Here is a 25,817-nt window from a genome sequence, read left to right on the forward strand (position 1 = left end):
TGACGATCTTGCTTTTTTCTTTTATGGGCAATTGCAGTGCATGAAGTACAGTGGAAGTCCTTATATGGGCACTTTAACCAGAAAAGCGACGAACAGGAAATCAACTTCACCAGAGAAGTGTTGTTGTTTGTGATGGAAATGTATGCTTTTTTAGCTTCCCAATAAACCCAGCATTGTGGATATAGTTTGTTTATCCAGGGAAGCAGCGGAGTTGTGTTTACGCTGGATTTTGTTGAAATGGGGCGGTCCCAACTGGGTCATGAGTTGTAGGCGGTAAGTGAAACTGCATCGAATGTCTGTGTTTTGTTGGCAATGGGTGCGTGAGTGCATATAATGTAAACAACGCGAATATGTAGTAAATCATAAGTTATCCAGAGATAGTGGAATAATGTTGCTTGCTCATGACTCGCTCTGCCTGCGGTACACCTCTAGGGGGTCGGGTTTATTCGTAAAGAATCAGTATAGCTCATCTGTATTTTATGAATCTAATAAAAGTCTTTGGATGTATGAAGGATGTAATACTACTCTACAGGTACTCAAGATTAACACAAGATAAGCAGAAAATGCATGTGTTATGAGAGTTTTAAACTTGGGTCACTTGTGAATACATAAAACCCAAATGTGGTAGCCACGTGCATCACAGTGCCCCCTAATGTAAAAAAAGAGAATGACTTTCTACCTAGAAATGAGAATAAATAGACTCCTACCAAAACCTATATTGTCTGACCCTATGCATAGAGTGGATTATTTGCAGGGCTTGCTTTGTGCTTACTGTGCTTCGTTTTTGATTTAGGCTTTAATCAATCGTTCATGCTGTGATCATATTGAGTGGATTCCAACACCGCAACGGTTACAAAACATTACTACCATAAATTATACGAATAATGCGGCACTACAACTTTTATTGTGAATGGCAGCAAGGTGAACATCAATGCTGCAAACTGTCTCACAGACAAAATGTGGTAAATAACTAAAGATTGTGTATGCCAGTAACATGATTGAACAGTGTAATTTCCTGTCTTTGACGGTGTGATAGCAGTGTCTCGAATACCTTCATATATTCATGTTTTTCAAAGTTTTTGATTACGAAGTGCTCTAAACGGATGCAAGTCTTGAATAAAATGTCCATCATATCTTTCTAGGACCCATTTTGTGGGTTGTTTGGTTGGATACTTGGCATGCAACAGATGCTTTTTGCAAAAGTGTGTACGATAATTGCTTTGAACCGTTCACTGGAACAACCTGCTTTACTTGCATTGCTGAGGGGAATGACGGTGATGGAGCCGGATCTAAATTTCTGTAAAATCCAGAGCTAGTTCAGCTTGAGATGAGACGAACAGCTTTTGCAGTAGGGTGTGGTCGACTGAAATGAGGAAAAACTTTGTTTTGGCCCATACGGAAATGTAATATATGTGAATATATGAAATATCCCTATATGAAATATATGGTAATATAAAGCAGAAACATATATGTGCATATATGTACAACTATATATGACACCTATTCGAAAATGGAACAATTTCATATATTGACATATATGTCTATCCCATACAAATGTATATCTATGTGTGCAAAAAACATACATAGACATATATGTCATCCATATAATTATTTATATATGTGACATACATGACTTCACATATATGTGTAATATATGTTGCATACATATACTTATCATATATCATAAAATAATTAAATTTGAACTGTAGTTTTTATCCACTTTTTGCACGTTTCACACCACAAGTAGGACATACAACCCATTCTCACAACTTAACACACAAACACAACTTATTATTTGTAATGTACCTGATGAGTCCAGTCGGGCCTCGAACCCGGGTCCTCGCGTTGAAAGTCATCCGCGCTATCCACTGATCCACCCAGCAGTTGGATAGGCAGGGCTAACAACTTAAGCTATTTGTGTGTTACTGAAGTAGGCGCTGTTTAGCTTGTGTTTACAGTGTTTGATTTCTTATTCCTCCTGTTTTCATTTTATGCAGGGGTACACAGTGCAAATTTAACCCTTGTGTATTGTTCAAATTTAATACATCCACTAAATTAAACATCTGTAAAAATGTATCAGATTATAATTTTTTTTCACTTTTTTGCATAAATCTGTTAATCACAGTCAGTACTGATCAAAACTACCAAATCTTTACAAAAATTCCATGATTTTAACTCTTTAATTGCCAAGTTCATAAGTGGATTTGGGGAAAAAACTAAATGACAAATTTTCAATATTAAAATTTACCTTTTTCGCTGTCTTGGGCATGTCAAAGATAAAGTAAAAACATTGGCTTTTGATTATTGTTTTCTCCCTCATTTATTGTTAGTGGCTGTTTTTGCCCCATTGACTTCCATTATAACAACATTTTTTGATTGCAGAGCAATGACACCTTTTTATCATGCATTTTTGAATGTTGGTGGTTTTTCCTTTTGCAAAGAGGTCAAATTTGTCATTTTTACTGTAGATCACCATGTGGCACCATTAACCCTTTAGTAGACATGTGCAGAGCTTAATTTCTAGCTTGTACATTGAGTAATATGGAGCATAAATTTTGAAAGTGTAGCATACTATAGTACATAGCCTATAGTGGGGATTGTCAGTGGAATGTACAACACACTCAGAAAAAAAGTACAAATGCTGCCACCGAGGTGGTTTTAAAAAAAGTAACTTACACCCTGTTTGTGCATGGTATTAGTATAATTAAATGTACTTATTAGTACTCTACCACAGAGGTACATGGTCCAACATGTATTCATATGACAGCTTTTCTTCTGAGACTGCAGTTTACTAAAATAACTAGTCTTTTTTCACATGGTTTATTATATTATGATTATAATGAGACAATGATACATTTGTGGTTAATATGGTTTAACTACAAAACCATAGTTAATTGTTATGAAAGCTAGATAATGTTGGTAAGGTTTTTTTAAGCTTGCAATAGAAAAATGAATGACACAGAAGAGCGTTTCACTCTGGAAATAGTTAACGCCGTGTTATTCTAAACACCGGGTTAACGGATTCCTGGGTTATCTTCGCTTCACACTATTAATACTTAGCCAGGGGTTAAGAGAGAACCCTGGGTATTCATAATCTGACATTTCACACTGTGCATTCCTAAACCCTACCCTTACGATCACTAACCATGGTTTTACTACAGTTAATACCAAAAACCATGGTTCCTGTAGTAAAACCATGGTTCTCTCTAAACCCCACTTTTAACTCTAGGTAATTTAGAAGCAGGGTTATCTCTGAAATTAACACAGGGTTATGAAACACTGCTCGGAAGCATGGTTAGCCCTGTTTTTGTGGGATTAACCCCGCATTGCGGTGCCAAATACATGCAGTGTGAAACTAGGCAGGGTTATAAATGTTATGACCCTAATAATGTTTAACAATATATTTAAAGACCTATAGGCTATGTTGTTTTAGACATCTAGACATAAAACATATCATTTGGTTGGGGTACAGTACCATGTAAAAATCCATCTTATATGGTTGCAAAATACAAACCCATATAAGAATTCATACATATACATATTTTAAATATATGCATTTAAATAAATTTTAATATGAGTATTCCATATAGGTTTAAAACATATATCTTCATATATCAAGAGAATCTATATATGTGACATTCATATATGTATTTATATACATTTTATTATGAGTATTTCATATAGGTTTAAAACATATATCTCATATATCAAGAGTATCTATATATGTTATATTCATATATGTATTTATATACATTTTAACATGAGTATTTCATATAGGTTTAAAACATATATTTTCATATATCAAGAGTATCTATATATGTGATATTAATATATGTATTTATATACATTTTCATATGAGTATTTCATATAGGTTTAAAACATATATATTCATATATCAAGAGTTTCTATATATGTGATATTAATATATGTATTTATATACATTTTAATACGAGTATTTAATATATGTTTTAAACCTATATATTCATATATCCAGAGGATCTATATATGTGATATTAATATATTGCATATATATGTAGCATATATGCCAAGATCGGTTTTGATATAGGGACATATATGTCATATATTACATTTCCGTATGGGGGTGTTTTTTCCAACTTTAATTCATGTTCCAGTTTGGTTGGATGTCTACACAGTTATAGATCAAAGTACATATGTAGACTTTCAAGAAGCAAAGCATGTTGCTTGCAATTTACTGTATAATAAAGTCTTAAAGCCTTTTAAAAATACCCTTAAGGTTTATTTACATTTCACACAGCAGAACCCAAATCCCTTTTACCCCCTGTGTGAAGCTCTCATCCCTTTTCCCAGCCAATCACGGCTATTTTCAGAACGACGATTTTTTTGATCTATTTAGTCACTGCTTCCTCTCCTCCCTACTGCATTGGGCTGGTGACATTGCTTGCCATTTTTTGCCCTTGATGATAATAGCAGAAGCAGATGCGCTTTTTAAATAGCCCAAAAGCTCTTTGGGGACACATGGGTTTTTGGTGAAGAGACTTTATTTGAATACTGCGGAGTAAGCAGTGAGATATAGATTTCGAATAGTTTTATTAAAATGAAAACGTGGCCTTTAAAGAAAACAAAGGTTATACGATCAGGTCGTAGCTCTTGTTCTTGCGTCAGTTCGGACAAAATGTTAGTGCCCTTGGTTTTCAATCATCTCTTGGTAGCTCTTGACAACCACTTTCTCCTCCAAAAATGCAGTGGAAACTGTTGTTAAGCCAGGTCTCCATGGCAACACCCTGTCCTGATTCTTAGATCAAGGACGAAGGGAGGTTTACTATGAGAATGTATCTACTCACAGGACAGAGCTTTCTCTCTCTCTCTCTCTCTTTCTCTTCAATATCATGTGTTATCCCTGAACTGTCAGTGTTTTGACATTCTGAAAGATATCAACAAACACATTGTGCCACTTTGACAAACCCAAGGGCCGGCTCATTCTTACAGTCAGATATCTGTTCTGTCCTATATAAGGACATGGCTGTTGTTTATAAAGAAAACCATCTCTTCTTCTTTTAACTATTACTTAGATTGCTAACATTAGATAGCTGTCTATTTCGAAAAGCTTCATCTGCACTTGACAGCTTTCATAACTGCTATTATTGTTTACCCAGGAGATTCATTTTTAGTGAAATCATAGAGCAATTAACAGCTCACAATGTTCACTGACAGGTGTTTATCATTTCAGTCGCAGGTTTTGTAAGAAACTCTTTTAGAAGTACATGTTTAATGAAGAATTTCCATTATTTTCTCTATAATCATGGTATAAAGGGAGAAATGTTGTTGTCAGTGAGTGAGTGTATTTATGCAATAACTTAAGCAGCAACATAATCTTTCAGTCCGTGCACGCTTCTTTCTGTAACACTTTGATCCTCCAACGTGTAAACCAAAAAAAAAAACATATTTACAAGTAATTTTAGCCTCTTCCAAATGTCTGTTTTTTGGATTTACTTGTGTACAGGTTGTGTCTAAAATGTTTAAACCAGTCTGCTTTACTGCATCCATCCATCCATGACATGAATAATATACTTACTGTTATTGGTCTCCACCCATCCACTATTATTGTCATCCATCCATCCATCCACTGTTATTGTCATCCATTCATCAACAAATGACAGGGCACGGATAATATACTTACTGTTATTGTCATCCATTCATCCACTGTTATTGTTATCTATCTATCTATCTATCTATCTATCTATCTATCTATCTATCTATCTATCTATCTATCTATCTATCTATCTATCTATCTATCTATCTATCTATGGCATAAATATTATACGTACTGTTATTGGTCTCCACCCATCCACTGTTATTGTCATCCATCCACTGTAATTGTCATCCATCCATCCATCCGCTGTTATTGTCAACCATCCATCCATCCATCCACCCATCCACTGTTTTTGTCATCCATCCATCCATCCACTGTTTTTGTCATCCATCCACCCATCCACTGTAATTGTCATCCATCCATCAATCCATCCATCCATCCGCTGTTATTGTCAACCATCCATCCATCCACTGTTTTTGTCATCCATCCATCCATCCACTGTAATTGTCATCCATCCATTCATCCACTGTAATTGTCATCCATCCATCCGCTGTTATTGTCAACCATCCATCCATCCATCCATCCATCCATCCATCCATCCACCCATCCACTGTTTTTGTCATCCATCCATCCATCCATCCACTGTTTTTGTCATCCATCCATTCACTGTTTTTGTCATCCATCCATCCATCCACTGTAATTGTCATCCATCCATCCGCTGTTATTGTCAACCATCCATCCATCCATCCATCCATCCACTGTTTTTGTCATCCATCCATCCATCCACTGTAATTGTCACCCATCCATCCATCCGCTGTTATTGTCATCCATCCATTCATCAACCCATGACATGATGTGAATAATATGCTTACTGTTATTGTTCTCCACCCATCCACTGTTATTGTCATCCATCCATCCATCCACCCATCCACTGTTATTGTCATCCATCCATCCACCCATCCACTGTTATTGTCATACATCAACAAATGACAGGCCATGGATAATATACTTACTGGTATTGTCATCCATTCAACCACTGTTATTGTCATCCATCCACTGTAATTGTCATCCATCCATCCATCCGCTGTTATTGTCAACCATCCATCCATCCACTGTTTTTCTCATCCATCCATCCATCCATCCATCCACTGTAATTGTAAATCTATCTATCTATCTATCTATCTATCTATCTATCTATCTATCTATCTATCTATCTATCTATCTATCTATCTATCTATCTATCTATCTATCTATCTATCTATCTATCTATCCATTCATCAATCCATGGCATAAATAATATACGTACTGTTATTGGTCTCCACCTATCCACTGTTATTGTCATCCATCCATCCATCCACCCATCCACTGTTATTGTCATCCATCCATCCACCCATCCACTGTTATTGTCATCCATCCATACATCAACAAATGACAGGCCATGGATAATATACTTACTGTTATTGTCATCCATTCAACCACTGTTATTGTCATCCATCCATTGTAATTGTCATCCATCCATCCATCCGCTGTTATTGTCAACCATCCATCCATCCACTGTTTTTCTCATCCATCCATCCATCCATCCATCCACTGTAATTGTAAATCAATCAATCTATCTATCTATCTATCTATCTATCTATCTATCTATCTATCTATCTATCTATCTATCTATCTATCTATCTATCTATCTATCTATTTATCTATCTATCTATCTATCTATCTATCTATCTATCCATTCATCAATCCATGGCATAAATAATATACGTACTGTTATTGGTCTCCACCCATCCACTGTTATTTTCATCCATCAATCCATCCACTGTTATTGTCATCCATCTATCTGTCCACCCATGACATGACGTGAATAATATACTTACTGTTATTGGTCTCAACACATCCACTGTTATTGTCAACCATCCATGCATCCGCTGTTCTTGTCATCCTTCCACTCTTTCATTCATCAACCCATGACACAGCATAAATAATATACATACTGTTATTGTCATCCATCAATCCACTGTGATTGTCATCCTTCCATCCATCCATCCATCCACTGTTATGGTCATTCATCCATCTATTCATCAACACATGACATGACATGAATAATATACTTACTGGTATTGTCATCCATCCATCCACTGTTATTGTCATCAATCCATCTATTTATCAACCCATGACACGGCATGAATAAAATACTCATTTATATTGTCATCCATCCATCCACTGTTATTGTCATCTATCCATCTGTTCATGCATGACATAACATGAAGAATATACTTTGTTATATGTCATTCATCTGTCCATCCATGACATGACATAAATAATATACTTAACATTGTCATCTATCCTTTCATCCATCAGCCTCCCAAATTATGTCATCATTTTAAATCTCCCACATACCATTTTGTGATTTTCCCATTGTTGAGATAAAACTAAAGCTTTAAAGTCATGAATAATACTATACATACTGTACTATTCATTAATGGTTTCATCGGACAAAAATCAGCTGAAGATCATTAGCCTTAACAAGCTTCTGAGTCAATCTATTGGTGACATTTCAGCACTTGACAAACGAAAAGCGACTCATAAGTAGCACTTAAAACCCAGCTGCGAGCGATCGTTTTACCTGAATCTTTGGGAAACGCACATAAATGAACAATGAATGTTCATTAAGTAGCTTGTAAGCGCTCTTACTGATTAACACTTTTTTATTCTAAGGCACTTTTCTCAATATAACATAACGCATCTTTACAAAATCAACATTTTCACCCCAGTATCAGGACCTGTAGCTTACATTGTATACATTCATTTTACACAGTAACGTTAGCTCAGTGTAATAGTTGATATGCGTTAGATATGAACAAAGGTCATTTACTCAATTACCTTGTTATCAGAAATAAACTACTCTATAAGGACTCTGTTGTTATTGATTCTATGTGAAAGGGCAGCAGAAGTAGCGTTTAGTCCACAAAATCTGTTTGTTTATGTTGTTGCTGCTGAAACGGTCTATACTTATGTTTTTGCCATCAATCCATCCATCTATCATCTTCCTCCCAGATGTCATTTTAAATCGACGACATACCGTTTTGTAATTTTTCAATGTTTGAGATAAAAACTAAAGCTTTGAAGTTTCTATGACATGAATAATATACTGCTATTGTCATCAGTTGAGTTTCATCAGTGAATGTACAGCCTCACATCTGTGGCTAATCGTAAAGCTCCATAGATCTCCATGAAATTGAAACACCTGTCAGTCACAAAGTTTTATAAATCCCCTTCCCTCTCGCATATTCTCTTATTAAACATTTTAGGCCAATTTGATTACACTGTCAGCTACCAAAACCAGTGCATCCGAATATAACACGATTTACAATGTTTAAATCCAATCCGATCTGATCCAATGCTGAATTACACATTTCCCCTAAAGTAGCACAGAAAATGCAATTCTGTCTGAGCTAGAAAATCTTACCCTGCACTTTCAGGTCATGCAACAATATTTCCCCTAGTAGCCTTAGTTAACTAAAAATTGTCGAAACTGTCAAAAACGTCCATTAGCATTCCATCCTCTCCATGTGTTTCTGAAGTCTGACAGCACAGAAGTAGCTAATGATTCCCGAACTAAGCTGGAATGCTTCTCCGCTGCTCTTCAAAACTGTCAACTTGACAAAGTTTTTACAGTGAAGTCAGTTTGAGATTTTTCTCCTGCTTGCGCTCATGTGTCTGATGTCACTGTTCTGTGATCTTTCTCCTCTGGTTACTGGATCTTCACTTGGGCTGTCTTTCAGGTCTGTGGATGGTTTTGACAGATTTCTCTCTTCTCAACAGGTGACAGGCCTCCAGCAGACCAGACCAAGGTGAAAGAGGAGTTTCGTTACCTTTCCCAGAAGCTCTTTGTCTCTGTATCCGTGTTTGCTGGGCTGGGAATCCTTTTTGGGATAGTTTGCCTCTCTTTTAACATATACAACAGTAGTGTAAGGTTGGTATCCTGTGAACTCTGAAGTGTTGGGTAACAGTATAGAATCTTACAATGAAATTAATTTCATGATAATTTTATAATTGATTAATCAGTTTTCCAGACAGGGCTTAACTCTTTAAATTTTAAAATGTATCAAAGCCATTGCTTTGTCTCAAGATATGCAACAGTATTGTTTTTTGTTAGGTATGTTTGTGAAACCCCTTAAATGTCCAGGGACGCAGGAAGATGTTTTAGGTTGGTGGGTGCTTTATGTATGGCTGTTATTAGGGGTGCTGCACCACTGCTTCTCACAACACTGTAAGTGTCCTAATATTAAAAAACAAAATGGTCGAAACATGTTCCCAAGCTGTACTCCTTCTAATATATGCAGGTGCTGGCCAAATAGTTAGTTGATTTATTTCACTAATTCCATTTAAAAAGTGAAACTTGTATATTATATTAATTTTTTTCACACAGACTGATATATATATATATATCAAATGTTTACGTCTTCTAATTTTGATGATTATAACTGACAACTTAGGAAAACCCCAAATTCAGTATCTCAGAAACACATGCAAAGGTCTTTAACTGGTCTCTTAGTCTAGTTCTGTAGGCTACACAATCATGGGGAGTGTCCAAGCACATTAATAGAGAGGCGAAGGGAAGGAAAAGATGTGGTAGAAAAAGTGTACAAGCAATAGGGATAACTGCACCGTAGAAAGGATTGTGAAACAAAACTCATTCAAAAACGTGGGGGAGATTTACAAAGAGGGGACTGCAGCTGGAGTCAGTACTTCAAGAACCACTACGCACAGACATATGCAAGACATTGGTTTCAGCTGCCACACAAGCCACTCTTGAACAACAGACAGTGTCAGAAGCGTCTTGCCTGGGCTAAAGAAAAAAAGGACTGGACTGCTGCTAAGTGGTCCAAAGTGATGTTCTCTGATGAAAGTAAATTTTGCTGCATTTTGTTTGGAAATCAGGGTCACAGAGTCTGGAGGAAGAGAGGAGAGGCACACAATCCACTTTGCTTGAGGTCTAGTGTAAAGTTTTCACAGTCAGTGATGGTTTGGGGTGCCGTGTCATCTGCTGGTGTTGGTCCACTGTGTTTTTTTGAGGTCCAAGGTCAACGCAGCTGTATACCAGGAAGTTTTAGAGCACTTCATGCTTCCTGCTGCTGACCAACTTTATGGAGATGCAGATTTCATTTTCCAACAGGACTTGGCACCTGCACACAGTGCCAAAGCTACCAGTACCTGGTGTAAGGACCATTGTATCCCTGTTCTTCATTGGCCAACAAACACGCCTGACCTTAACCCCAAAGAAAATCTATGGGGTATTGTGAAGAGGAAGATGCGATATGCCAGACCCAACAATGCAGAAGAGCTGAAGGCCACTATCAGAGCAACCTGGGATCTCATAACACCTGAGAAGTGCCACAGACTGATCGACTCCATGCCATGCCGCATTGCTGCAGTAATTCAGGCAAAAGGAGCCCCAACTAAGTATTAGGTGCTGTACATGCTTTTCAGTTGGCCTAGATTTCTAAAATCCTTTCCTTGTATTGGTCTTATTAATATTCAACTTTTCTGAGATACTGAATTTGACCTGGTCAAAGATCAGGGTTCATAAAGTCTGCTTTTCACCCTTTACAAGTTTTGAAAGTTTAAATATGTTTTTACAGTACATCAAACTTTTTATTTCAGAAAATAAAAGAAGGTTTGTTTTTATTCCTTTTAGATGCTCCCATGCCAGTCACAAAGCAATCTTTCAGCTCAGCAGAACACATTTCAGATTGCACCTTTGGAAATAAAGTAATAATCTGCACAATGAATTCAAGTCTGTCCTGACTTCACTTACAGATACATCCAGAACTCCCAACCCTATCTAAACAACATGACTGCAGTGGGCTGCGTTCTAGCGCTAGCTGCCGTTTTCCCCCTGGGCATCGATGGCTTGCACATTAATAGATCACAATTCCCTGTTGTGTGCCAGGTATGTGCATTGTTTTCCTAGCTGTTTATTGCTGTTTGCTCTCTTGGACCTTTGAGCCTTGACTGTAGGGCACATTGATGATTTGTTGTAATACTTACAAAAGCACAATTGCTTTGTATAAAATATTTTCAGTCAACTCTCTCTCTCACTTATTTTTTGTCTCTCTGTCATTCTCTCAGTTTCGCCTGTGGCTACTAGGGCTCGGCTTCAGTTTAGCCTATGGCAGCATGTTCACTAAGATCTGGTGGGTCCACACTGTCTTCACCAAGAAAGAGGAGAAAAAAGAGAAAAGGAAGGTAAGTTGGATAGTTGTTGGCAACAATGTCTTTTACACACCATTATGTGATTTTAGACCTGTAGGACTATCTTTTGTTGTCTTAACTTTTGGTCTGCTTCTGACAGATAAGCTATTAGGTGGCTTTAGACGACTTTAGTACAGCATGCAAGTCTATGGACCATTTTAATGGTACTTTTATAAAGGTTTTTCTATTTTTGGAGCTTGGCACCATCTGTGTCTATTTACTCTAATTGTAAGGAAAATAACAGTTTAGGGTTTTCTGTTAACACTTCACAATATGGTTGTATTTGTTAACATTATCTTAACTAAAGACTCTTTAGAGACATGAAGGATGCAATACTACTCTATAGGTACGGAATATTTAAGGGATAGTTCACCCAAAAAAATAAGAATGTCATTAATGACTCACCCTCATGTCGTTCCAAACTTGTGACTGCAGTGGTGCTAATGACGTACGACGCGGCTTACGTGTTATCTGGTGCACCCCCAGCTATTTTTTTGTGCGCCTGGGCCTCGTTTATGGTCTGAGGAAGACGCACGCTGTAATTTTGAAAAAAAAAAAAACGTTGCAAACATGTCTGAGGATAACGCATCACTGCAGTCACGTGACTTTAGTCTCGCCCATGCGCTTAACAACAGGTGCGGAAGAGAAGACAATGCTGAAAGTCTTAATTTTGGTTATTATTGGACCAAAATGTATTTTTGATGCTTCAACACATTCTAACTGGCCCACTGATGTCACATGGACTACTTTGATGATGTTTTTATTACCTATCTGGACATGGACAGTATACCATACGTAGATTTTCAAAGAAGGGTCAACAAGCACTCGGACTAAATCTAAAACATCTTTAACTGTGTTCCGAAGATGAACGTAGGTCTTACGAGTTTGAAACGACATGAGGGTGAGTCATTAATGACATTATTTTCATTTTTGGGTGAACTATTCCTTTAACATGAGATGAGCAAAATCAGTGTTTGTAATTCTTTAATCAAAATTTAAAAAATGGTTCATCACCAAAAGAGGGAGGTTCTCTGGTTCTCTTTGGATCCCTCTTTTGGTTTTTGTTGAACTACGACTTGGTCAAAAGCATCTGTTAACTCCGCCCCCTCCAACTATTCCATTTCTGATTGAAACGCCTACTTTTCTATATCCAGTAAATTCACAGTGAAAAAACATAGACCACGTCTGATATCTTCCTCGTGTGATATTTTTTTTCCTCTGAAAAACGTCACAATACGGAAGTAAAGTCGATTACATCTTCCTGTTCACAGGGACAACAAGGTACAACAATCTGTTCCCTAACCAATGCCAGTAGGGGTATTTGTTAAAAAAATATTTGGAAACAACCACTTTTTCATTTCTCTTTGGTGATGCCAGTGATGCAGAAACTACAAAAGTGATGACAGAGCCATACTCACTGTGCAGAACTTTAAAGTTTCTCAGCGATCTCTCAGATCATCTACATAACTTTGCAGAATCGGCACATCGATAAAAAGAGCAGAGCTCTCGTGCCGTGCAATCGCCTTATCTTCTGCATACTAAAGAATCCCACACCGCTGACTTTACAACATTAGATGAAGTATCCCAGCATGATATAGAGGAACATCTTATACTGTATTACAGACCCAACCTCGCCATCCCTCTCTCTCTCTCTCTCTCTCTCATATACACTTGCAGATGTTTTTCATAACTATTCATTTCACTGCTACACAACACAAACCCACACTGACACAGTACGAGCGCTCTATTAGCATCTCGACACATGTTCGGTCTGATCTTATGTCCTGAAGCTAAAAGAAACCCTAAGACCTCATCAAACGACGACCAGATTAACCCAACTATGGAAAATCTATGAATATGGATGAGCATTAAACGTCTTTCTTGAAATCCGACCTTCGGGGGGCTTTATTATTCAAGCACAATCTGCACAAGGAATCAGGGTGACTTTCAACTCTCCCAAAGTCCGTAATGGGGCAATTTGCCTAAGTGGTTCGACATCACTCGAAGAGAGTTTTGTGCTCAGGCAGAATGTGATAGAAGCAGGGCTCTCGGGTCATTTCACGGCTTTGCGGTGAATGAGGCAGAGGAGAAAGTGTGCTGTAAAGCTCCGTTCTATCCCATTTTCTCAGTTTGAGGGCCTGCAGGGAGCCCGTGGCCACGGATTAATGGACGACTGGGAAATGAAAAGAACTTACCATTTGTAACACACGTTTGCTGATGATTGGCATTCTGCCAATGATTGGCATTACTTTCTTACTTAGAATTTTTGTCTTGTTTTCAGTACAAATATCTAAAAATTCTTAAATTATGATGCATTTCTTGATGAGCAAAATAACCTAAGATGATAAGTCTAGTTTTACGACAAAAATATATACAATTTAAGTAAATTTGTGCTTGAAACAAGCAAAAGAATCTGCCAATGGAGTAAGAAAACAAATCTTGATTTTTTTATTAAACACTGAATTCAAGAAAAATTCAGCTTACCACATTGGCAGAATGAAATCTTTATTTGACACATAAGCCAAACAACTGAAAGTATCTTGCACATTAAAAAATTACGCGAAAGGGGTAACCCCGAGCCTCAAAAAGTGTTGCAAAATGGACAACCATATCATTTTTTTTCCTTCGTCCGAGTGCCTCTCACGTAAATTATTTGATTTTGATGGCTTAAGTTTCTTCATCGCCACAGAAAACCACCACAGGTTTATCAATGCCATCAATATTACTATTTTATTTTTGTTTGTTTGTTGATCACAAAGAACAAAGTATATGAGGAAAACTAGGATTCAGTGTGTATTCAAAGCACCGCCATTATTGTTTACAATGCGTGGAATGGTGCGCTGTGATTGGTTAAGCAGATTTATTGCATTCTGCAGAGAAGGAGGACTGGCATTTGTCACAGTTTGGAAAAAAGGGAGAAAAGATGACAGAATAACACGGCAAAAAATTGAAATGTCGTTTTTCGCATTTTGGAACCAAACTTTTCATTTAAGCATAAATGGGATTTACATCATGCCTCTTGATAGAGCGTTTTTAATTCATATAAATTAATAAGAAAAATCTAATGCGAATTTAACAAGATTTATAAAAAATCATTTGTCAGTAGTCTACCACTACCTAAACGGCCCACCAGATGGCGCTCCGGAGACCATGGTGTTGACTAATGAATTACATATGTATATTAAAGTACATTTTAGGTATATTAAAAACTCCTAATTTTTATATAAACAACATTAAAATCTTCATTTTCACTCAATTTGGAGTATTCAATTTTAATTTCATTCAATGATTTCAATCTTCAACATGACCTTATTCTGTCAATATTAGAGATATCAAGGTTATATTTTCACAATTGTTCTTTACGATGGTTATCAATAAATCACAAAAAAATGACTTAAATTAATTATTTTTGAGACATGACTGTGCATCAATGACTTACGATTATCTATCTATTATTTGCAGCACTTGGAACCTTGGAAGCTGTATGCAACCGTTGCAGTTCTGCTCGCTATCGACGTCCTCTCTCTGCTTATCTGGCAGATCGTGGACCCATTGCACATCACTGTGGAGGTCGGGTGACCCAAGTCTATATTTTTGTTGTTGGTATTACAGTGAGTTTATGATGTGGCTCCTTTGAGATGCTTTCAAAGGGCTTTTCTGCAGAGCAAGCTCATGAAAATAGGTGTTAATGGTGAATGATTGTAGTGCTGTGCACCACTGCATTGACCTGAATCTCTGTCCTTTAAAGCTCTCCCGCTTTCTCTCTCACTCTCTCTCTCTCTAAGCAGAAGTTTACTAAAGAAATTCCCAAAGAAGATCGAGATGTTTTGATTCAGCCTCTTCTTGAGCATTGCAGTTCAGAAAAGATGAACACATGGCTTGGTATTTATCCAGTACTTGCTCTTCTGTCTCTTATTTACTCCAGTTTTTCTGTACTCCGATCTCTTTGTTGTGGCATTCACATAAATCTTAGCATCGTTTATGGTTAAGGGCTGTAATAAATGACTATACAGTATAAACAAGGCATTGCAGCTCTATTAGTATGTATAGGGAAAAGTGCAATCCTCATAATGGCTCCTCTAGTGAAGAAAGTGCCGCCTTCGAGTAAAGTGCGATTTATAGTCGTGCGTAGGTCCTACGACGTAGCCGCGACGGCGTAGGTTCCGCGTCGGTTTTCATTTATACTTGTGCGTCGCCGTCCGCGTCGACGTGCAAACACACGCGAAACCGCTGGTTGGCAGTAATCACGCGTGTAACCACAGTAGCAGCAGAAGTCGTCACAGAAGAAGAAGCTAAGCAAGTTAACCCCAAAACGAAGAAGAAATAGCAACTTGTTGTGTATAATTTAAGAAGACCAGCAATGATGGAAGTAAATAAACAGCGACTTATGTTGCAGTTTGAGTTAAATCACTCCTCAACTTGGCTCATCTTTGTTTTCACCGTCTCAAACGGAAATACCTATGACGCAGTTTTTTTACCTGACGGGAGGGGTTCTGGTGGACCAATCACAGCGCTTGCGGTCCGCGTAGAGCCGACGCGCTATTAGAAATTTTCTACGTAGCTACGGCGTAGGACCTACGCACGACTATAAATCGCCCTTTACAAGAGCCAATTATTAAAGGGACACTCCACTTTTTTTGAAAATATGCTAATTTTCCAGTTCCCCTAGAGTTAAACATTTGATTTTTACCATTATGGAATCCATTCAGTCGATCTCCGGGTCTGGCGGTTCCACTTTTAGCATAGCTTAGCACAATCCATGGAATCTGATTAGACCATTAGCATCGCGCTAAAAAATAAGCAAAGAGTTTTGATATTTTCCCTATTTAAAACTTAACTCTGCTGTAGTTACATCGTGTACTAAGACCGAAAACAGTCTCCTGCCATTGAAAGTTACTAATGGGACTATTTTCGGCTGCTGCGTAATATAATTGCGCCTCCTGCAGCCATGTTACAGCAGCAAAGTCCTTGATTATTACGCCCAAATCAGAGTATAGTTCCTAGACGTAGCAAATCGCAACTTTAAATTTTCCGTTGTTCTTAGTACACGATGTAACTACAGAAGAGTCAAGTTTTAAATAGAAAAAATATCGAAACTCTTTGGTTATTTTTAGTGAGATGCTAATGGTCTAATAAGATTAAATGGAATGCTAAGCTATGCTAAAAATCCTAGCGCCAGACCCGGAGATCAGCTGAATGGATTCCAAAACGCTAAAAATCAAATGTTTAACTCTAGGGGAGCTGGAAAATGAGCATATTTTCAAAAAAAGTGAAGTGTCCCTTTAAAATGTAAATTAATCATTTTTCAGGCTATATGCTTGAGCGAGTCCCTTATTTATATTATATTCCTCTCACCACACTGACACTTACATTTGATCAGCTTATTCTCTCTCTCTCTCTTTGCTATGTGCTTCGTAGATGCAATTTTCTTGTATTCTGGTGCATTTTAATTAAACAATTTCTTTTTATAATCTAAAAGCTTTGTTTAGCTTGTTGTGTCGCGGGACTGCATCTTGAAGAAGTAGTTAAAAACCATGAAATGTTTAAATTATATGAACTCTAAATGAGCCAAGTGAAATGGATTTGAGGAGGCAGCAGCGTGGAAGTCAAGGCTGTAGCTAAAACCCAGAATGGAGTTTAATTTATTAGGGCTTTTCTCTAGTGAAATAGATTTGACTGACAGTGCTTTGACAAGTAAACAGACATATGCGCTAAATTAGAGAAAAAGTGAGTGGGTCCAATAAAAAGTGCGTTCCGGCGCCCATGCTTCTTGCTTTGACTTCATATCAGAGCACTGCTGTGTCAAATTAAGTTTTGTGGGTCTGAGCACTGGTCTGGATCTCATAGACTGACTCTCGCATACTGTACAGGATGAGATCATTACAGAAAAAAATACTTCCCTGAATCCAATAAAGATTAAACTTATTATTTTTTCACTTTTACTTCCTTTTTTAATTTGATTTCACTTTTTTTAAATGCAGAGATGTTTGCGAGTTAACATCTGAATTTAACTGTTATTGTTATGTCCAATTTCATATTTCATGTTTGTATTTAATTTGATGAGATTGTCAAATGTTACCTACTGTACCTCACAGTTTTACTCACAAAGATCTTGAGTGATGTTCAAAAGCATTGTGATTCAGTTTAAATGAGTCATTATAAAGAACTGAATCATAAAAATGAATGATTTTGTGAATTAGACATTATTACTTTTGACTTTAATGTGTCTCTATATAACAGGAATTTCATTGGTCTTACACAAAATTATATATTAAAGATTTTAAAGTATTCTCTATAAGTAATGGCTGCTCTCCTCAGGTGTGGTGTATGGATACAAGGGTCTACTATTGCTGCTGGGAATCTTTCTGGCCTATGAGACCAAGTCCATCTCAACGGAGAAGATTAATGACCACAGAGCAGTTGGTATGGCCATCTACAATGTAGCTGTAAGTCTATCTTCTGTCTCTTTCTTTATTCACTACATACAGTATGGGGCGGTTTTCCAGACAGTGCTTAAAGGGACACTTCACCCATTTGCATTAAGCTTTGTATAGGACCGCAGTCATGTTTTTTAATAGTCGTGCATCATTTTCGCAGTTGCTGCTGAGACAGGAGAAAAACTGATTTCAGTGTTGCACTTCCTTCTTTCAATGATGTAAAAATCATCATTTTGCATCCTTGAAAGAAGGAAGTCCAATATCTTTGTTGAGGGAGTGAGACTCCAAACACCCATTTTCTCGGTCAAATAGGCACCAAATTCTAAATGTATGTTACATTTCGACTACAAATATGACACACTTTTAATAAAGATTCATGTTTCTACGGGTGAAATGCTCCTTTAAGCCTAGTTCCAAACTAACTTAAATGTTGGTGTTGTCTTGACCAAAAACAACTTGCTCTGACTTAAATATCCCAATATAACTAAGGCATAGTCCTGTCTTAACCTAATCCCTGTCCTGGAAACCGCTATACGTTTAGTGTTTAAAATGCTTGTGTCTTGCAAATTTTGTCAATGTTTTGGAGCACACTGGTTTACATTTAGGCATTAAAGGTGACATAGAATGATTGAACGGAGTATTTATCCTTGTTCTGTGATGTGACATGTAGACAAAATTTTTTGTTTGGGTCTGTAATGCCTTAGAAGCTTCCTAAAAACCTCTCTCAGATAGCTCTATTAGGGTGGGGGATTTTAAACAAGTGGTTTTGCACCTATTTGGCTCCCCCTACTGGCTTAACTTGCAATCTTATTACTGATTGGCTGACTTTGCTGCCACTCAAAAAATGTAGCCAATTATTTTAAAGTGGAGGGGCAGTGAGATGCCTGTGATGTCATAATCATCAGTTTTTCAGATTGGGCCGTTTTCTGGCTGACATTTCTAAAAGAGGAATTTCTATGAGACTGAGATGTTTAGCATGTCTAGCACTTTTTGTATGTTCGTGAATGCGGGTAGACTACCATTAGACGAGGTAAAAATGTTTTTTCATTCTCTGTCCCCTTTAAATAGCTTTTATTACTTTTATTCAAAGTGACTTACAAAAATGAGAAAAACTGAAGCGCCACACAAGGAGGTAGTAATACAGTATGAGTATACAAACAGCGATCACTTGTGCTTGATTGATGCAGCAACCAATAGCTTTTATAACCATATCATAAACATTTGGGGGACCAAAATATTCAGGGCTATACATTGGGAGGACACTTGGGCTGTGTCTGTTTTTTGTGGGGGGGGGGGCATGACCCCCCTCATTGTTTTTTGTCGTTACTGCAAAGTCGAGCTGTTGCATTTTATATGGTTTGAAATATAAAAAAACAGCAAAAGATTCTTGTACTAGTCCAATCTAACAATGACAAGGGCCTGGACAAGGATTTGTACAGCAAGACCCAATTGACAGATACCCTTAAAGGGTCATTTTCTGAGATGTTAACAGGGATGGTTGTTTTGTACATCATAGAAGACAATTTTAGCATCTGTTATTTTTAAAATAAAGTAGGTAAAGTTGAGCTTTTTGCTCTATTTTTGTCTTCATGGTTAACAAGTTGTGACGTGGTGATGTACTGCAGTACATATTATTTTATAGAAGATGTTTCACTTAATTATTCATAATAGCACAGTGTGTGTGTGTGTGTGTGTGTGTGTTCTGTGCAGGCCAGGGGGGAGTTGGGGGCTCGGGGCAATCGCACTTGGTTCTGTAGCAAGGCTAGGTCTACGGGGGGCAATGCCCCCCAGAATTTCCCTCTGCCCCCTCAAAAATTTCCAGCCAACCATCAAAAACAGAGTGTCTCTTTCTTTACACAAATGCCGTGTCTATTTTTATCACAAAAACCATGTTGCCTCTGCTGTGTTTTTTTTTTTTTTGAATGTGGTGTCGATTGCGGTCGGTTTGTGAAGCTCTGAATCGCTCAGCTGCTTGCAAACTGTTTGATTCCGCCGTTGACTCCAAGTGGATTTGCATAATTGCAGCCATTTGCTAAAACTCAGACAAAAACATCTTAATGAGAAAACAAGAAACACTTCAGAGAAAACGTGAACACAATTTCTGCTTTTCTTCAGTCCTGCAGCTATTTTAAATAACATTAGATAAATCCCAGCACAGCGGCATGTGCTGTTTTGTGTCATCATAAAATCCACTGAGTTATTCAACAAAAACAAACACGTTGCGCTAAACCACAAATGTGATCTAATTAAATACAGTAGCTCAATAAAATTTCCACATTAATTTTTATAGCCCTGATTTTTTATTTGTTTTTCATTTCTGCTAAAGAAATTTTTTCTTTTGAGTAAACAAAGTAATAAATGACTACAGTCTCCAGAGGGCTAATAATAAAAATCAAGCATAAGCATGTTTTTACTGTGTCTAAATATTATGAGTCAGAGGTAATTCCCAGCTAACAATTTTGCTCACTGAATTTTCTAGGAATATTATTGTGTGGATCTTAAAATGTTAATTAAAAATAAAACCTATAAATAACCAACAAGAAAAGTTTCTGTTAACCTTATTTTTAGATGATTAATAACCTCCCCGTGTGTTTTATGGTTTCAAATCCTATCCTAGAATGTTTTTTAATTCCAAAAAAATTACCAAACTGAAATCAAATACCAAAGTCAGGGGAAATCTGTAAAATAAAAATTTGTATATATTTATATTTGGTTATTAGAGAACATTCATTAACTAGTGCTGTTAAGGTCAAAGAGAAAATGAGTTCATCAGGGCTATACATGTGGTTTTGTCTCAGGGCAATGATGGTACTGGTATTGCTCTCTGATATTTCTTTCTTTGTCAGATCATCTTGGGCAGTTCACGTAATGTTTAAAAAAATGACTCCAACTTTGTAAGATCTTAATTTCTGTGCTTTCCACTGGAAGTATTTAGCCAGAATGACCTCTTTAGTTTTCATCTTTCTCAGTTGCTTTCTTTACTTTTCTTTCAAAAGTGTCTGTATTATTTGTTTCTGACCTCATATATGTACTTTTCTATTCAGTGTTGTTTTTGCTCTGAGTCAGAAGTGTATTTTTTATTAAAGGTAATTCCTGCCCTCTAGTGGTGATGCCCGTCTAGTACACTAAACCCGAGGAAGATATGCTGTGTGAAACCACCTTACTTTAACTTAACAGCTCTCTCTCTCTCTCTCTCTTTCTCTCTTCAGGTCTTGTGTATGATTACAGCCCCAGTGACCATGATCCTCTCCTCCCAGCAAGATGCTTCATTTGCATTTGCGTCACTGGCCATCATTTTCTCTGTTTACATCACTCTCGTAGTTCTCTTCGTGCCTAAGGTCTGTGCACCCAAAGAAGCTTTTACCCACTTCCACATTCATGCTGGTATTGGGTCTTAATGAAGTTACTAGTTTCGGTTCTTTCCCTTGAATCAGTTTTCATTTTTGTGACTACACAGAGAGTACATAGGTTAAGTTATGTTTTCAGTCTGGATAAGGGGTACAAGTTTTGTTTCCTCAGACGAGTTGAATGACCTTAGTTTACCAACATGAATGTATTAATTGCAGTAATTAATTGAGATTATCTAATTTCCTACACTATGCTATACATTATTTTTACATGACTTCAAATAGTTACTTAACTAAAACAGACTATTCTCACAGAAAAGTAATTTTCTATGTGGTTTGTGCTTCTCGATCCTGGTATTGACTTGAACTACAGTTACAGAGAAATTCATGTTACTTGAAATGACTTTCGATGTCATAAAACATTCAGTATTGAACAGTCAACAAATTCTCATATCCTTAAATAATTTAACCTTAAATTCGTATTTCAAGTCCAGTTCTGATTGTTTTCTAAGTACAGAAAAAAGGTACAAAAGCTGTTACTGGGGCCCTGTCAAAAACTACACCATTGTACCTAAAGGGCATCTATTGGTACCTCAAAGGCAAAAAATTACTTTCTTACTCATTATTTTTGTCTTGTTTTCAGTAGAAATATCTAAAAATTCTTACATTTTTTTGATGAGCAAAATGACCTAAAACCTAGATTTTAGACAAAAAATATACAATTTAAGTGAATTTGTGCTTAAAACAAGCAAAAATATCTGCCAATGGGGTGAGAAAAAAATCTAAAAATAAGATTTATTTTTTCTTAAACACTTCATTTAAGCAAAATTTTCTCACCCCATTGGCGAATACAAGAAAATACATCTGATTTAAGAATTTTTTTATATTTCTACAGAAAACAAGACAAAAATACTAAGAAAGTCATTTTTTGCAGTGCAATACCTCAGATGTCAAATTGATTTATGAAAATAACAGAATTTGAAATGAGATCATGTTGTATTCCACTCAGATGAAAAACATTATCTATTGCATTTAGTAAAATTTACATGTAAGAGTAGGGCAACTCTTAAAGGTAAAGTTCACCCAAAAATAAAAATTCTGTCATCATTTACTAACTCTCATGTTGTTACAAACACACATACATTTATTTGTTTTGATAAAGACGAAGGAAGAGCCAAACCGTTTGTGGACCCCATTCACTTCCATAGTAGAAAAAAATAATACTATGGAAGTACATGAGGGTCCACAAACAATGTGGTTACAAAATTTCTCAAAATAAATTTTCATTTTTGGGTGAAAAATGGCATCAAACTAAATACCTTCAAACTGAGCATGCTCATAATCCAGTTCTTGCTATTTAATTAACAAACTTGGAGTTTTTAGTTCTCTCAGCTTGAAATATTAAGTTGGCCATACTAGTTGTTAAAAAGTCACTTAAATTTTTTTTTTATCTCAGTTATTCTCGCTTAAATAGTTTCTTCAACAAAACGTTAGTTGGATTTTTGTACAAAAGTGATTTTGGAGATGTTTCACATGGGCTTTTTCCCTTTGAAAGATACGTCGTTTGATAACCCGTGGCGAGTGGCAGTCGGAACAGCAGGACACACTTAAAACTGGCTCATCCACCAACAACAACGAAGATGAGAAATCACGGCAACTGGAACGCGAGAACAGGGAACTCCAAAAGATCATACAAGAGGCACGTGCTACTTCTTTCTTTTCCATCTGTCACTTTCTTTCTCTGCCTGTCTGTTCACTATTTTTTAAATAATGAAGAAGTAGTTAACCCATAAATAAAAATTTTGTTAAATTAAAATAGAAGAAAGTAAAATTGATCACTCAAGCTCTAAATGAAAAACCCAAAGTTTTAAAGATATGAATGGCAGCCCAAAATTTGATTAAAGTAAATGAATGTGTACTGATTATATAAATTATTTTCATACAGAAGGAAGAAAGAGTGACAGAACTTCGGCATCAACTTGCGGAACGTCAAGCTTTGCGTTCCCGTAGACGGCCGTCCGTCCAGAATCAAAACCAAAATCACAGTGTTCCCCTTGCTCAGACGAATCTACCCAGCTACTCCCCTGCTATAGACAAACAGTCTCTTCCTCCATCCTTTTCCAATTCCTCAAACCTCTACCAGGGCGAAGGCAAACTGAGCCGAAACAACTGCCACAACAGTAGGTTGCCCCTGCTATACAAATGATTCATGCCTCCAGACTTGATGAATAAAAAATAAAGAAGGTGGCATCTGTTAACCTATAGATAAAGAACTCTTTATTGGTTCACCTTTTGGCTTCCTGACATTCCTGATGTTAACTTATTTGTTTACCTTCTGTTACACTATAAGTTACCAAGTGTGGTGCTTACACGTGAATGAAATATAGACATTTAATTTGTAGGTATTTAATTAAAGTGCTAGTTCACCCAAAAATGAAAATTCTGTCATCATTTACTCATCCTCATGTTGTTCTAAACCTGTATGAATTTCTTTTTTCTGATGAACACAAAATATTTATTTTGAGAAATGATGGTAAACACACAGCAGTGTGTCAATTTGACTTCCATAGTAGGAAAAAATATTTTGAAAGTATTGTGATAAATGATGAAAAAAAGTTGACAGTACCCATTTAATTCCATCATATTTTTTTATTCCAACAATAAAAGTCAATGGACACTATATGCTGTGTGTTTACCATCATTTATCAAAATATCTTCTTTTGTGTTCATCAGAAAAAAATAATTCATACAGGTTTAAAACAACATGAGGATGAGTACATGATGACAGAATTTTCATTTTTGGGTGAACTATCCCTTTAAAGCTGCAATCCGTAAAATTACGCCTCTCTATCGCCATCTCTGTTTGAAACATGAAACTGCAGGTTACTTTATGTGAAGGAACAAAAGATATTGCCTGCAAAATCTGACCCATCAGCTTTATTTCTAAATCAGTATAAGCCTACTTTTGTAAAAACATGTACTTGCTCAATATTTGATTTATATTTAACCAAAAAAGTTACGGATTGCAGCTTTAACCAATGATGTCAGAAACCAGAGTCCATTAGTTTCTTGTAGATTGGATGGTGCTAATGTAAAGAGTTCGAGCTGTTGTCTGTAGATGGTCTAAAGTGACTTATATCTGGTTTGTTTTCTGCCAATTAATTTGCCCTTGGGTGTACAGTTGGACCATATAAATCCTTTTTTTTTTATAAAAAGTGTCACCAGAACAAGGGTGTTAAAAAGGATTATCTGGGTGCTGGAACCAGGTCTGGTCAAAAGTGTCTTTGAATTATTTTGGTGAGTGTCAGTGAAAGAGGGCGTTTGAAGACTCGCTTCACTTAACATTTGAAAAGATGGGCTGAGTGTCACTTTAATGAGACAGACCTGGCATGGGGCGCCAGAGGATATCAGAGTCTCCCTCTCATCCAGTTCACAATAGAAAGCTTTTTTCTAAAGCTGTGATTTAAGGTTTCTGACCTGAGTCTGGTAGATAGTTTATTTTCCTGATATTCTTTTTCACATCAAATCCTTATAGATTTATTGGATTTGCTGTTCCAGTCCTACTCTCACGATTTTCTAAGTGGAATGATCTAAAATTATGTTTTTTGAACTGGACAATTTTTTTCCAATGATTTTATGTTTGTCAGCTGTGACAGTTGTGATTTGTTTGTCTATCACAGTTCACATGGAAAATAAGCACAGATCTTTTCAGACCAGATTTGTTACATGCATCAGCAAACCTGAAACTGGTGCAGCTAAAGCGGTTTCATTTAAAAGATTTGCGATATGAAAACTCCATATAGACCTACAGTATGTATGTTCAGTTTCATTGAGTTTAAGTTTATTTGTGTAGCGCTTTTCACGGTTTACACTGTTGCTGAGCTACAGAAAATACAATGTAGAAATGTCACTGTTGTTGAGTTTTAACAAATGCCTATTTTAATGCAAATTTGAAATCATTACTTTTAGTCCAATACATTTGTATTATTTCATATTTTTTTATTTTTACCATTTACAAATGGTTTAAAAACATGTTGTGCCTCTAAGAAACACACCTTTAATAATTCATGATTTTTGAGGATGATGGCATCTCAAGCAACCTGCCCTTGTTGGCAATGGCATCTACCAAAAATTCCTCAATTTTGCCTAGTAACTGATTAATCTGAGCCGTAATATTGGCTTTTATTGTATGCATGGCCTTTG

At 36.7% G+C, this 25,817-nt stretch overlaps 1 protein-coding gene across 3 annotated transcripts in view; it reads left to right on the top strand.

The window, feature by feature from the left end:
• Positions 1-25,233, top strand: part of gabbr1a (gamma-aminobutyric acid (GABA) B receptor, 1a) — a 57,098-nt gene extending 31,865 nt beyond the window's left edge. For all 3 annotated transcript variants that reach the window (XM_065280734.2, XM_065280735.2, XM_065280736.2), the window contains 9 exons: positions 9,398-9,548; positions 11,396-11,528; positions 11,708-11,824; positions 15,293-15,400; positions 15,619-15,712; positions 18,149-18,276; positions 21,477-21,605; positions 23,170-23,313; positions 23,560-25,233. In XM_065280734.2, the coding sequence (XP_065136806.1) occupies positions 9,398-9,548; positions 11,396-11,528; positions 11,708-11,824; positions 15,293-15,400; positions 15,619-15,712; positions 18,149-18,276; positions 21,477-21,605; positions 23,170-23,313; positions 23,560-23,820 (1,265 nt within the window). In that variant the 3' untranslated portion in view covers positions 23,821-25,233. The remainder of the gene's footprint in view (positions 1-9,397; positions 9,549-11,395; positions 11,529-11,707; positions 11,825-15,292; positions 15,401-15,618; positions 15,713-18,148; positions 18,277-21,476; positions 21,606-23,169; positions 23,314-23,559) is intronic.
• Positions 25,234-25,817: the final 584 nt, after the last annotated feature.

The sequence above is a fragment of the Paramisgurnus dabryanus genome, chromosome 8 (assembly GCF_030506205.2).
Source record: "Paramisgurnus dabryanus chromosome 8, PD_genome_1.1, whole genome shotgun sequence".
Taxonomy (NCBI): Eukaryota; Metazoa; Chordata; class Actinopteri; order Cypriniformes; family Cobitidae; genus Paramisgurnus; species Paramisgurnus dabryanus.